Genomic DNA, 14,534 nt, shown 5'->3' on the forward strand with positions numbered 1-14,534 from the left:
TTGGACCAAACAAAATAACTTCTGTTTTCTTTCAAAGTTCAATGGCGTCTGCTCTCTGATGTCATTGAGGCCTCATAGTGGTTGGATTGAGTAACGGCTATTTTGTTTTGAAAGAATACAAATTTGGCATTGTTCTGCATAGCAGTGGAAACAACATCCCATGTTTCCTCAAGACAGAGCCCAAAGGAAGCATATAAAGAGAGAACAGAAGGGGGCTCAAGGACTGAACCGTGTGGGACCCCACAGTGGCGAAGAGGGACTTTAGAGGTTATAAAATCACCCAAACCAACAGGAAAAACTTCTTTCTGCCAACTAGGAATGAAACCAGTCTAAGGCTTCGCCTCAACAGTGTCAAACGCAGATATTACATCCAGAAGCACAACATAACAGAGCTACTAGAGTCCTTTGCTAAAAGAATGCCATTAAAAAAAACTCCGACACCAGGGAGAACCTCTTTAAGAAGATGTGGTGGTAAAGTATCTGCGAGAGAACGACGCCAGCATTCCCCTCGTAATGTCAAAAGACAGCCACAGTTTTATCCCTCTTCCACTCTGCTTTCCTGCACGCTCGTCTGACGGCACGAGTGACGTCACTGAACCAGGGGCTGGGGGAGTTAGTTTTTTAGTGGGGCCACCAAGGACGTAAGTTTCCATAGGGACAAGTCACAACCAACGTTTGGGGAAGATGGAGTTGTCCCTACCAATATTTTTGATAATATTCTAATATAACATGTTTTTTTTGTTTTTTTTTACACAATGCATTAGGTATAATTTTTTTTCACAAACTCCTTAAGCTTTTGGGCAAGTCGCCCACCAATCGGCCACATGTCGAAGCGTCCTTGGGCAAGATACTGAACCCCACCTACCGATTCATCCGTGAAATTTAGGTGGTCGGTAGATCACTGCACGCAGCTCTGGGCGAGAGTGACCTAACTCCAACACAATCGGCTCAAAAGAAAAACAAAAACAAGGTGATGCTAACGTGATGTTTGCATCTAAACTTCTTCTTAAAAAAAAACAAACAGTCACGTATGGGAAGCTTCTGCTTTTTTTTTTTTTTTTTTTTTTTTTTTTTTTTTTTAATTGTTTCGGTTGTCAAAACTGAGACTCAACTATCGCTTATCATCAAGGTCTGCTGAAATGACACGTAGGAAGGGGACAGAATGTTATCACAGCATTGAAATGCAATGCAGCTCCATGATGTCGTCTATAAATAATTTGTATTTGCATGACATGAATTTTGGAGGGGTTGGGGGGACCGCCCGTCTGCGTTCTTTTATGAGGTGTATATTCAAATTTCATAATGAGTGGGTACGACGGGGACGATCTTTAGTTCACTTAAAGCTACGGCACACTTTTTATTTTTATTTTTATTTTTTGTGATTTCTGCTTTGATTTTTGTCAGGGATATTGGACAAAAGTAATATTCCGGAGGTATTTTCACTCAGGCAACTTGCACCGGATTGTTTTTTTTTTTTTATTTTTATTTTTTTTAGATTTCATGAACTTATTGCTTTTTTCTTTTTCCCTCCCTACCCTCATCTACCAAACCATCTGTCCTCCAGCTGTTCTTTTCAATCCCCTTTGAATTTACAGCGTAATGTGCTCAAGCTTGCCCCCCCCCAGCTTACCAACCCAGCAGATCGACAGCGTCTGCCGCGTTCTCTATCCGAAATGAATCGACGTGTCTCTCTCTTCCCCAGGCGACATGGTGCTCGACGGTAGCAGCACGCTGACCTTGCCGGCTGCCAGCTTGCAGCAGCTCACCAGGCTCTTCGAGCAGTACTTGCTGTCCAGGAGCCAGCAGCATGGGTTCCTGGCGCTGCCTTCCCACCCTGCCGACACCGCCTCCCTGCTGCAGCTGCAGTTCCTGTTCGACATCTTGCAGAAGACCATCTCCCTCAAAGTGAGCGTATGAACCCCTGAAAGGGATCAGTAGTTCCAGCACGTGGGCCAGGATCCCCAGTAACTGTCTTCCTGAGTTCTCAGTCGTGTCTGAACCTAAATCTCGCTTATGTGTTTGTATGCATGAATTATTATTCTTCTATTTTTAACGTGCAGTCAAGCTTGGAGAAATTTGTCAGATACAGTTATACCAACATGTAGACAGGATTAGGAATATCTCTTTTATTCGCACCAGTCCCGGGTTGCTATTGCAGTAGTCCCGTCCATTTAACTTGGCTTTAGCTGAATCTGAGCGGAGAGCGGACGTGCAGAATTAAGAATTTATCCAGCTGCTTCTGTTTCCTGTCACATCACCAGTAAACGCTATTTAACTCCGTATAAAGCCATCAGACGGTCCTGTTTTAGAGATGAAGTCGTGTGCCCTCAGATCGAGAGCCTTTCCAAACCTCCGCCAAATGTTTTTCTTCCCGTCAATCTCGGTCTGGGTTGATCTTAGTTTCATCTGTCCCAGGAATGCTGTCTCAGATTTTTTTATTCTCGAAGGTTAGGAATGGTTTGTAACCTTGTGTTCATCAAGTCTTTCTTTTAAGGTAGACTTGGAAAAATTGCATTCTTTACTCTTGGCTAGTGTTGATCACTTGAATGTGAGTTTTTCTCTTTTTTTTTTTTTTTTTTTTTAATATCTCAGAATACGCCAGACTGTTGATCTTGCCACTCTTTATGATCCTTCAATCTTTCTCAGAGATATAAATATATATATATGTTTGTTTGTTTGTGCAGCCTGTTTCACTCTAGCCTGGCGACGCCATCCTACGTACTTCCGCCCAAAGATTTTGGCTCCGCACATAGTCTGGCCAAATCCCCCTACCTCGGTTCGCTCAGTGTTTTGCCAATCAGCAAACAGTTGCGAGTGGTGATGCAGAACTCACGCACGGAGTCCATTGTAGTCCATATAATTGTAGTTCAACCGCAGCGGAAATAAACATGGCGACGGAAGTACGCCAGAAGCTATCCATGAAGTTGTCTCAACCCTGGAGAGCATTATACAATTAAAACAAGAGCAAGAGGAATGCCTCGTCAATTTTGTTAGTGGCAAGGATGTCGTAGCTCTCCTTCCAACTGGCTTTGGGAAAAGTTTGATTTCTCAAATGGTACCGGTATAATGAAAGCGGATGTGGGAAGCGTGATTCGCGAGCAAGCATGAACCTCGGCGCATAACCTACGTCCTTTCTAAACATTACTGATTGGTTAAGGGAACTCCAATGAATTTAAGTTGCTGAGTAAGGTCCCGCCCTCCATGGAAACGGATTCCTCTTGGGGTTTTCCCAGACTGTTTGACGGAGTCAACAGTCGGCTTTCGCCCAGGCTAGTTTCACTCGGCTTCCTAAATGCAAATAGAAGAAAGGTTAAGAGATAACAAAACGACGAAGAATTAGACCACAACAGTCCACGATCGGCGTTTGTGTGGATCGTCCAATTGCAGTTAATCCTTAGTTAACTCAGTTAACTCAGTTTGAATGTTGGTATCCTCAAATTGAGGGCTTCGCTTCAGGCTAAAGTTATTTTATAATTGCAAAGCATAAAAACTGGGTCGTTGTCCAAATGGTCTGTACCCAGATTACACTTAGCAGCTGCAGCTGTGATTTCTGACCTTTTATTTTTTTATGGTTGAATGCAGCTCATCAACCCACCTGGAGTGAGACTACAGTCTGTGGTGAAAATCTTCCCTTTTAAGTCTCTGAAGTGTTTGGAGGTAACACGAGCACTTTCTCTGCATTCGTTCCCTCATGATGCGTGGTGCGTCTTTCTCTGAATGTCTCTAAATAAGAACCGAGTCTGTTTGTTTGTTCCCCAACAGCTGAAGAAGATCCCTCCACACCTCCTGGAGGGACTCCGAGGAGTCTATTCCCAGCTGGAGGTTTTTACTTGCTCGAAGAGCGTCAGCTCCCTGGAGGTACGTGCAGTTTGTCAGTAGGCGAGAGTCAGAAAGCGCGCATACGGGACATCTTGTAATCAACGAGTCAATCGTGGGCAATTTTTTTTTTGCTTTTTAGGAGCTACTGTCTCTGTGTGGAGGAGATCTGAGCTCTGCTCTGCCGTGGCTGGAGCTTCACACCCTGAATTTTAGCTACAACTCTCTCGTCTGCCTTGACCAGTCACTAGTGAGACGAACGCACACTCCCGCACAGCTTTATTTACCCGTCAGCCGACTTGACCGTCATCTGATTGCAATCTTTTCCACTCCTCCTTTCGTAGAGTTTACTGAATGTCCTGAAGTCTTTGGATCTGAGCCATAACAAGATTCAGGAGTGTGCTGAATTTCTGAAGGTGGGTATTTTTTTTTTAGTAATTCGAATCCATTCTTTTCTGCTTATTGTGCAGTTCACGTTGCTTTTTTTTTTTTTTTTTTTTTCTCTCTCAGCCCTTGAGTGAGCTGGAGCGCTTGAACTTGGGCTACAACTGCCTGCAGAGGGCGCCAACGCTTGGTCAGAGCGCCAGAGCCAAGCTCCTCACGCTCATCCTCAGGAACAACGAGCTGGAAACCATTAACGGTAAAAAAAAGGAAGGCTGGCGTCGGTCGCGGAGTTTCTTATCTAGTTTCTAAAAACACAGACTCGTAGTCTGGGGACAGATCACACAGTGGACTCGGCCAGTGAAATCACAAAGCCGATAGCCGATGGTGAGCTTATTTACAAAAAAAAAAAAAAAAAAAGGAAACACGCTGCCAGATCCCCTCTCAGTGTTTTGGAAGTTCTTCGGCCTTGCCTTGGCTTTTGTTTAAAATCATACCGTGAAATATTAGATAAAGGTTTCACCTGCCTGTCTATTATGTCTGTCAGAAGAATTTGAGCTGGAAGTTTGTTCAAATCTTCATCTCATGCCTAAAGTACGTGTTTTCCTGCATTGTTGGCACCTTTTGATTAAATAGGGGTGGAACAGTTATCTTCGCTCCAGCATTTAGACCTGGCCTACAATCTCCTGTTGGAGCACTCCCAGCTGGCTCCTCTCTCCATGCTGCACTGCCTCAACACAGTAAGGGCACACATATGTCCTCAGACGCAGCCTCTCTGCTAGGATGCATCCCTTACATTTAGCATTCAGCGCTGTATTCCTGTCACGTGCTGCGTGTGACGCCCTTACAGTGTGAAATGTAATCTGTTGTTGTAGTTGAACCTGGAGGGAAACCCACTATACTTTCAGAGGTCCCACCGCACCTGCACTGTCAGACATCTCTCCCCAAAGGCTGCCAGCCAAAGAGTAAGTGAATACGATGTAGATCTGTAACCAACGCTCTCCAAAACGAGCTCAAAACATCTTCAGCAGCCCTTAGTTGACTTTCTTTACGAATATGATGATCATGTCACGTTTTTTTTCCCCCCACGTCATAAGTGATTCCCTTTTTTCTTTTTCTTTTTTGCCAGTTACGGCTCGATGGTGCCCCGCTGTCCTCCTCTGAGTTATCGGTAAGTCGGTCCTCTCTGGCAAATGCACATCTCATGGGTCCATCGTGCAAGTGTGTAGCGTTCAGCTGCGTCATAGAAAGATCGATTGTGCACGCGTCATCGTTGACACTCCTGAGATTCAAATAGATAATTCAGAATATGTTCAGAAATGGAGTCAAATCCACTGATCTCGGCTCACACCGTGAAAACAAACGAAGGACATATCCTCAACGCGACGCTCAATGTGACACAACTCAAGAAAACGAGCGGCAAACGAATTGATTTTAGTGAAGTAATCTAAAAACGTGGTCACAATGCAATTAGCGCAGCTCTTGCGTTTTCTATGATCGCGCGGTCGCTCAAGTTTTGGCAAGAACCCCTCTTGCAAATGTCACATTTCAGCTCTCCAACTGTTTTTTTTTTTTTTTTTTTTTCCCCCCCCAAGTAATATAGGTCAGGACTCACCCCCGGGCCGTTTAGAATAGTCCCATCTTTTTCTTTTCAAACATTCCTTTTGTCTTTCGGAAGTGTGCTTTAGACGGTTCAGACCCAACGCTCTGACCTCAAGCCTGACACATTTCTCCCCAACAGGCTCTGGCAATCTTCTGACTCTTATCTTTCTCCTTTGAATTGACTTCTGAAGATCAAATTTAGTGATTCTATCAATTCAACCCACGCCGTGCAACGAGCTGTGCGCAAAGAGATCACGGGTTGATGATATGCGCGCATACCTGCAGAGGTTTTTCTAGTAATCTTCTAAGTTAAAAAAAAAAAAAAAAAGCATCAATTTAAGACCGCTTTCCTCCACAGGTTCTGCCAAAATTAGGCCAGCGTATTGTCCTGGAACAGGCTCTTCCTCCAGTTGTTATGCCGCCAGCGCGGAGTAATCAGGAAGTGTCCAGTGGAGCAGGGGAGCTGAGCGACAGCCTCTCTGTCGGAGAAGTGGCGGTCTCACGCTTACGCAAGAGGAAATCGAGGGTTGAGAGCTACTTTTTTTTTCCTGTTTTATTTGATTTCTGTGATGTTCAGTGCATAGGATATGCTTTTCATTGCATTTTGAAACTGTGACAGACTGAATGGCTGATAGGACTCTCCGTCCTTGTTGCGTTTCAGAATAAGGTGAAAGTGCGGAGGGCCAGCATATCCGAGCCCAGTGATACGGACTATGAGCCCAGAGACCTGTCCTCCACACAGGGTTTGTCACTGTAACATCAAAGCTACTACCTCCTCTTATACACTCTCAGAAATAGGGGTACAGTACGAGTCCTTTTTTGTCCCCTGAGGTACAGTCTATACTAATGTACCCCCTAGGGTTAATTATTGGACCTAAAGGTACATATATGTACCTTTTTTCTACATGCTGGGGTACAATAGACAGTTTGTGTTAGGCTACTTCAGTATAAGGGTACAAAATTGCCACCAGAGGTACAAGATTGGTCAAGATTGGTAAGGTACAAATCACAAGGGTACAAAACTATACCTTCTGAGGGTACTGCCCCCGTGACAAGCCATTGCACTCCTAAAGGTACAATTCTGTACTTTATTTTCTGAGAGTGTAGGTTCATTTAAAGCAAATTGTTCCCGTTGGACTGATGTGTTGTTTCTCCACACAGCCATTGCTCTTCCCCACCAGCAGGAGATCGAACGCATGTCCAGCTTCAGGGATCAGCTGGGGGAAGATTGGCTTCGATACCAACACCATCTAGAAGGAGGGTCACCCCTCACCGTCACCACCATTGTCAGTGCAAACCAGCCAGCCTCTCACGCTCAAAGAATATCCAATGGCTTTGGCGCCTCCGACTCATGTCCACCCACCGATCCTGGGCTCCAGCCGTTTCCGCCGCCTTCTGTCGAGGTCCCGGAGGCACTCCCGCCGCCACTTCTCTCCTCAGAGCCCAAAGTGGAGACGGCTAACACGGAGCAACACCTAGAAACGGAGTCCACCTTACAGTGGCCCAGTCACAGCACCGAACCCACAGAGTCCACCCTGGAGGGCAGCACGGCGGACGTTCTAGTCGTGGGACAGGGAGGAGCGAGCTCCCCTCAGTCGAGCCCCGGTTCTCAGAGGTCTGCTAGAGCAGCGAGTGGAGACGCCAATCAAGATGAAGAGGAAGATCTGGGAGGTAGGGCTGTGGCATTTCTGAGATAATAGTGATGGATTTTGGTATCAGGAGGTCAAAACCACAGCTGTTCCGATCTCCTTTTTTTTTAAATTTCTTTTTTTCCTTCTTTTTCACGTTAGTGGACCTGTGTCACCCCCTGCTTGTCGGAGTGCTATCCGACCAAGAGGAGGGAGACGACAAAGGCAATGGGAAGGGCGAGAAGAAAAGGGAGGTGTTCTTGCGCATCAAGCAGGACCTTGTGCTGGAGGTGGACGTGCAGCGTGGCCAGGAGAGATGCCGTCTTGAGCTGAACAGCCTGGCACGGGTGGAGACCACAGAGGCCACATGGACCCAAGGGGTAAGAGGAAGAAAGCCAGCCTTGACTTAGCCTCTAGGATTGCATGTCTCAATCAATGTTCCCTCTAAGTTGCGCGCCTGCGCAATCGCGCACTGCTCGCACAGTCTCAGCGCACAAAAAAAAATCTATGCAGCGCATAAAATAAAATTCACCATAAACGTATTGATTAATATCTAATACAAGACCTAATCTAATCTAATTAATTAGACCAATAATGTGTTTTTCTGTACCATTTTTCGATGTAACGCAGTGAGTGACAGGTGTTCAGCCAATGATACGATACGGTTTACTTACGCTAAGCAGCCAATCAGAGCATTGATAGTGCTTTCATATGTGCCCTGCCCATACGCACCGTGCAGGTTAGCTAGCTAACAACCAATGGGCGGAGTTAGGAGTTAAGAGACGCAGCCCCTTATCATGGTGAAACGAACGGGCAGCGCCAGCGACACATCCACTCACCAAGCCAAAGTAAAAAAAGAAATGCGGTTCTTTTAGGATGGAATGGCTGTCTGAGTATGTGCAAATAGAAGAACAAGCGGTGAAACAGGGTGAGATTTTTTCTTTTTCGAGTGAGAAAGGTCTACTCTGCAAAACATGCAGGCTGCAAGCATGACTCTTCCCATGGCCAAAGCATGACTCTCACATATAACATATAACATACTACACATCTCATGAACAACAAGATTTTTGTCTTTTTCATTTTAAGTGGGCCAAATCACTTATATTAAAAGTAAACTAATGAAAATTGCTGCTGTGATTTGATTATTTTAATAAGCCATGTAACTTGCTATGATCCAAGGTTTTGAACAGGTGTGATACAGGTGTGTGGCCACAGCGTGCACATCTGATGTTGCTCACAGTGGTCCTCAGTGTGCTCAGGGAGCTTGTGTGTATGCCCAGACACATGAAATATTAGAGGGAACATTGGTCTCAATCATACAAGCAAAAACCCTCTTTGACTTTGAGTGAAGTGGTGCATAGTTTCTCCAAATTTCTCTTCAAGCTTTTGGCAGTAAGGGCGCTTTAGTTATACCCAAACGCCCGTCAAAGGAACTCGAACAGGAACAAAAGTGATCTCCAGACGGTGTGAGAGGTGTAGATCACCTGAGGAGCAGGCCTGCTATCCAGATATTAAAGCCCAGAGTTTGGGAAGAATCCAATACTGATTGAGCACATTGGAGCTTGGTGAACACTGAGCTGTGTAACGACACCTCCAAGCATTCATTTCAATCAACAGAAGCGCGGGTCGGACCGTTCTAATATCATCTTTATTGGTAGTTCTAAAAGAAGAAACAAAATGTGAAAACAGTTTTGTTCACGTCTGAACAATTTAGCTCATGACGAGGGACGATGACTCTCTTTCAGGATGCAGAAGCGCCGTTTCCGGCAGTGGAGCTTCATTTCGACTACATCAGCAAGGCGAAGCGGAGGAGATGCTACGTCCTCCTGGACGATGACCCGCAGCAGGCAGCAAAGGTCAGTTGGCAAAGATCCCAAGCCCATAATTTCACACGCATACGCTTCATGCCAGCTGGCAGGGAAGGATACATAATTTAGCCACACAATCAAAAAAAGCTCGTCAAGTACTCGCCCACGTGCAGGTTCCGCTTGACCTGCAAAGCACAAATGATGACGCAAAGCACACGAAGAGAAAAAACCCACCTGAATTCTTTGCCGTGCCATACGCGTCTGGTCATGCTGCCTTCTGTTCAGACTCCTTTCTTTTCTTACATCACCTGTGCCGTGTTTTACTAGCTTGTTTGTGATTAATTAATTCATTTATTATTTTTTCTTTCTCCATGTGTTGTGCAACTTGAAATCGGTGCCAAGTTTGTCTTGTTTGACCTTAAAGCAACCTTTAAGAAATCCAGCATTTGATCATTTTTCTTCTGCTGTAGACTCGTGTGATTATGTACGAAGCAGACACGTGTCTGAACTCGGAAGATATGAAGTTGCAATAATAATAAAAGAAAAAGAAAATGGATGAAATCTGTTCTCTTCCTAGGATCTCACCGACATACTGTCTCACGTGGCGGAGGAGAACCGACGCCGCGCCTCGGTGTTGGGCCCCGGCTGCGTTCGCCTGCAGTGCCTTCGTTGCGGGTCGGAGTTTGCGCCTCAGGGCGATGCCGGCGGCGAGAAAGCGAGGAGGAGAGGGGTCGCGGCGGAAGAATTTGGCGGAGAGGAGCTGATGGAGGCAGATAGTGATGACAAAGGTGAGAGCGACGAGTCAGCTGAAAGTTGGCGCACAACAAGTGGAGAAATGACCTGAATGAATCCGTTAACATTTATCAAATGATGAAGGATTTCTCGTAACAAAGGTGCGTTTTTTTTTCAACTGGCAACTGGCAAACCCCCCCCCCCCCCCCCCCCCAAAAAAAAAAAATCAAAGCTTTACCCTGCATTAGGCTTTTAAAGGAACCTGGTGGTGTTTTTAGATGTGAAAGTGGCCACACGTAACAGCCTTCAGTCCCATTCATCCCGGGAAAAAACAAAAAACAGTGCTCTCTCTCTCTCTCTCTCTCTCTGATAAATCACCGTCTACAAGTAAGCGCAAAATAAATTGAGCTTTTATTCTCGAGCTCGCACTCCCTTTTCAACCGGTGTCAGCAGTGCTTTGTGCGGTTAAATCCGAAGATGAGACCCAAGGCAAGGTCACGCTTTTGCGAGCGGAAAGTTCATTTGACGTCAAAGCCCATATCTGGCTCCCATTGGTTGCCCGCACAAGACTACATAGTTGCACAAAAGGGGGAAAAAAAACAAACCCCAAAAAAAACCTGTCTCCGGACTCACTTGAGCGAAACGTCCCGGGACTTGTGCCCAAGCCGGGGCCGTTCCCACCGAGTTCCCCATCTCTGTAATCAGCACAAGACAGATAACACCCGCCGCCTCTGCAGCCAACTCTCCCTGTGATCCGACCAAACCTGGCATTAAGACCTGCGCAGGCACGCACGGACAGCATGCGGGGCTTTGTTCGACAGATGTTTTTGGAATGTCTTGAAAGCACGATCCTTTATTAGCGAGCTTAGTCGTGCTCTGAAATTTGAGGCAACAAATGCCCATTTTCGTGCACACGTGTCTGAACTTAGACGCCTGTTTCGCCCGCAGGTTGTGTGTTTTTCTGCCGATGCAATGAGGGGGGGATGGGTTTGAATGCATGAATGTTCCATTCAGGGTGTTTCATACCTAAAAAAAAAAAATCATTATTCCTAATTTGCCATGTGTGATCTTGTAATAGGTTCAACATTTTGTTTTATTTTTTTCATATTATGAAATATAAGGGATCTTTATTTAATTACACAATACATAGTCATACAGGCCAACTCACCTAAAATGATTTGGCCTGTATGGCCTTGTTTTTGCTAGCTTTTCTTTTTTAGTGATTGTAGGACCATTTAGGTGATTTTGTCTGCTGAATCTGCTAGTGTGTCTTGTCATGCCTCCACCTCTGGCACCCTCTGTACTTTCATTACCCCCTACACGAACCAGGGTTTGAATCCACACCCCGCTATGACGGGTGTGCAGTTGGTGAGAGGCTGGGGTAGCTTGTGGTTGTAAAAAAAAAAAAGAAAGAAAAAAAGATGGTTGTTGTTGTGGTGTGAGTAGCAGTGATGGCTGGCATTAAGGGAGTGACTCTGGGACGCCAGTGATCACTGTCTAGCCTCCTGAAAATGTCGTGGGCCCAACAAGACGAAACACTGAAGGGAGGTTCCCACCTGATGACCCCAATGACATTTTTTTTCTTTAGCACAAGTTTCTTGTGTTTACCTTGAATCAAAGCCTTAAGGCTGATTTATGGTCGCTTACGCAGAGCCCTCTCCGTCAATGGAGACCCTCCCGGAGACGCTCTCCGTAGCTTGCATGCGTCAGCCAAAATTTCTATCTATCCGTCGAGACAACGGAGACCGCAAAGGTTGTGATTGGTCGGCTAATTTTACAACATCATTTCCGGAATCACTTTTCCGATTAGTTAGTACCCTCCAACATTTCAAGCCATCTTGAACATTTCAACAACTCCAACAAAAGTCTTTCTCTCTCGGTCGCCATCGTTCACTGTGAGGAGTGGAACGGAAGGTAAACAATCAATCAACGACTTTCACGATAGACGTCGCGAGACTGGGTCGTTAGCGACGCCTACTGATCGGGAGGTGAATTGCTTTGCGTACTACGGAGGCGCATTGACGGATAGCGACAGAGAAGCATACTGAGGCCTTAAGCTTCATATAAAGAAGCAGCACAAAACCTCAGTGTAGTCTCGTATCTTTTCTCATCGTTTACACTGCCGGGGCACCGTTTGTCACCCTCGGTATCGGATGAAAGATTTTAGGCCCTGTCCCTTTAAGGTGCCCTTCTTGAAAAAGCCCAGTCTGCTCTCGAGTGGGCAGCCGTGAGATCCAAAACGGTGCGGAACAGCTGCTTATTAAGGAAGGCATTATCCAGCTACAGTTCATGGCGATGTCACAAAGTTAAAACGGAGGGCTGACAGAGGAGGGATTTCAGGCAGTTCAGCAGCAGTTTCTTGTTGCGAGGGGGAACTGACTCTCATTTGTTTCTTCTTTCTTTTTATAGGACACGGTCACCTTTGTCCAGAATGCGGGAGTGATCATGTGGTTCAGGTGGTTGACCAGGCGGCTCCCCGCAGCAGCACGCCAATTTATGGTTCATCGAGGCCTGACAGTGAGGACGACCGTCTTGATGTAAACCAGAGCACTTTCAGCACCGCCAAGGTCTCTCCGACTCTCTGTTTTGTCGCCCAAACTATACTGACGTTCACAAAGGCCGCACCGGATCCCGATCAGTTTGCATTTTAATGTTCCCGTTTTTTTTCATTTGGACAGGATGACTGCACCGATGCCAGCAACGGGAGCACTCCCGTCCTGGATGCTGCCACCACTACGGATCCCATATTTGTCACTGCCCAAGGAAGCTCCTTCCTTATCGGAGATGGTCTGGATGATACCAGCAGCCTCTCCTACAACCAGGGGTGCCAAAGCAAAGAGGACCTAGCAGGGAGCTACCACTACACCACCGCTGGTGCCACACCACCCGAAGCCCAACCGACAGGGCGATCCACGCCTAAAGGTCAGTTCAGAATCCAGAATTTGATCACGGATCTACCTCGGACTCGTGCAGTCGATTCATTCGCCGCAGTTTTCCTGTCAGAGGAAACGCTGTCACTACCCCCTCCAAACTGTATTTCGCTCTCTAGGAAAAGAAGCATCGCTGCGAAGCGGTTCAATTAAGGCTTCAAAGCTACCTCGGACAGCAGCAGAAGCAAAGCGATAGATGTGTCAGACCACTGAAGCGATCCGTCTTACCTAAACTGGAGATCTATTGAAAGAGGGCGGCAAAAGAGGGATGTTGCGATCTGTAATATCAGGCATGTAAAGTTGTCTTGACGTGACATTTACAGGATAACATGATGACAAATAAAACGGTTCCAGCTGCGGCTGGCTTCTCCCATTTTGGAAGATCATGGGAAGAACCGACAGACTGACAAGTGAAGCAGGTACTGGTTTTGATTAATAGAAGAAGAAGAAGAAAAAAATCGCGTCAGCCGCACACTTCTTGCACTGTCCTGTTGGCAGGGGCCGTTCCACTGGAGGAAAGCCCGAACGGCAGTAAAGTATAAGTGGTATTTCATTACTTCTGATCCAGATCCTACACATCAGATGTGGCATGTGGTGTAAACTGTTTACGTCAGCTGCGCTGCCTCTCCGAAAGATGGATGTGGGCCTTAATTGAAAGTGAGCGGGGATGGGAAGTATTTGATTCTCAGGGATTTTTTTTTTGTGTGTTTGCCCCCCCTCCCCTCCCAAAATGTTTGTGACAGCGCCTAACTTACCCACATCTGCCTGCCATTTTTGGATGAGCCGCATGGTGAATGTGCAAAAAGACAGATTGGAGCCATTACTGGCCGTGATGGGAGAGGAGTGAAAGCCTGAGAGACGGAGGGCTGACTTGTAATGATAGCTTTCTTGATCTTCCTTTTCTTTTTTTGCAGTGCCGTGGCTGCACATAGCGTAACGTATAATCTCCCCATGTGAAAACCACAGACTCGCACTGGAAGACGACTCGTACTCATCCTCGAACAGCCCCGATTTTTAATTTTTATTTATTTTTTTTTTCCCTTCTTCCTCTCGTTCCAAAGAAGTAATTCATCTCTTAAGAAGCTCTCTCGTGTGTGTGTGAGAGCACGTTTCACCTTTTAATTAAGAAATCTTTCCCAACTTTTTTTTCTTTTCAAAGGCCTTTTTTTTTTTCTCTCTCGTTTTGATCTGATCTCGGTTTGCCCCGCTTCCAAATCAAAGACGCCGTGCCCTGTCATTTCTTTCGATTAGCCCTGAAAAAATAAATAAATAAATCGCCCATTGCCGTTCAAATAACTTCTGTTGCTGTTCTGTCCTGGATTTATTGCTCTCAAATGCCTCTCCGCTTGAGGGCTGTTGGCTGATGCCGCGCGGACTGCTGCAGTAAAAATCTGGCTACAGTCTCACAAAAGCCAAGAAATATTTAAGCACTGCTGCCAGGAAACTATGGTTTAAAACTATTAATGGAAGATATCATTTGAGGGAATGAATAAAAGAGCCAAAAAAAAAGGCAACTTATTCATTAGAGTGGTTCAGACCGTGTGTTGAGCCAGAAAATGCAAGAAAAGATGGCACGGATTTTAGCTTCGTGTTTTTTAAAGGACAATTCTACGATTTTCCAAACCTCCGAACCGGTC

The 14,534-nt window shown here is 45.9% G+C and overlaps 1 protein-coding gene across 1 annotated transcript in view; it reads left to right on the plus strand.

The window, feature by feature from the left end:
* Positions 1 to 14,534, plus strand: part of stk11ip (serine/threonine kinase 11 interacting protein) — a 32,986-nt gene that overhangs the window by 2,114 nt on the left and 16,338 nt on the right. Inside the window, exons 3-19 of the mRNA XM_075477546.1 lie at positions 1,703 to 1,905; positions 3,583 to 3,657; positions 3,763 to 3,858; positions 3,959 to 4,066; positions 4,161 to 4,232; positions 4,327 to 4,456; positions 4,834 to 4,937; positions 5,073 to 5,162; positions 5,327 to 5,368; positions 6,158 to 6,325; positions 6,461 to 6,542; positions 6,961 to 7,470; positions 7,590 to 7,807; positions 9,173 to 9,283; positions 9,813 to 10,023; positions 12,377 to 12,534; positions 12,646 to 12,889. Coding sequence (XP_075333661.1) covers positions 1,703 to 1,905; positions 3,583 to 3,657; positions 3,763 to 3,858; positions 3,959 to 4,066; positions 4,161 to 4,232; positions 4,327 to 4,456; positions 4,834 to 4,937; positions 5,073 to 5,162; positions 5,327 to 5,368; positions 6,158 to 6,325; positions 6,461 to 6,542; positions 6,961 to 7,470; positions 7,590 to 7,807; positions 9,173 to 9,283; positions 9,813 to 10,023; positions 12,377 to 12,534; positions 12,646 to 12,889 — 2,622 coding nt within the window. The remainder of the gene's footprint in view (positions 1 to 1,702; positions 1,906 to 3,582; positions 3,658 to 3,762; positions 3,859 to 3,958; positions 4,067 to 4,160; positions 4,233 to 4,326; positions 4,457 to 4,833; positions 4,938 to 5,072; positions 5,163 to 5,326; positions 5,369 to 6,157; positions 6,326 to 6,460; positions 6,543 to 6,960; positions 7,471 to 7,589; positions 7,808 to 9,172; positions 9,284 to 9,812; positions 10,024 to 12,376; positions 12,535 to 12,645; positions 12,890 to 14,534) is intronic.

This window comes from Odontesthes bonariensis, chromosome 11, assembly GCF_027942865.1.
Source record: "Odontesthes bonariensis isolate fOdoBon6 chromosome 11, fOdoBon6.hap1, whole genome shotgun sequence".
Lineage (NCBI taxonomy): Eukaryota > Metazoa > Chordata > Actinopteri > Atheriniformes > Atherinopsidae > Odontesthes > Odontesthes bonariensis.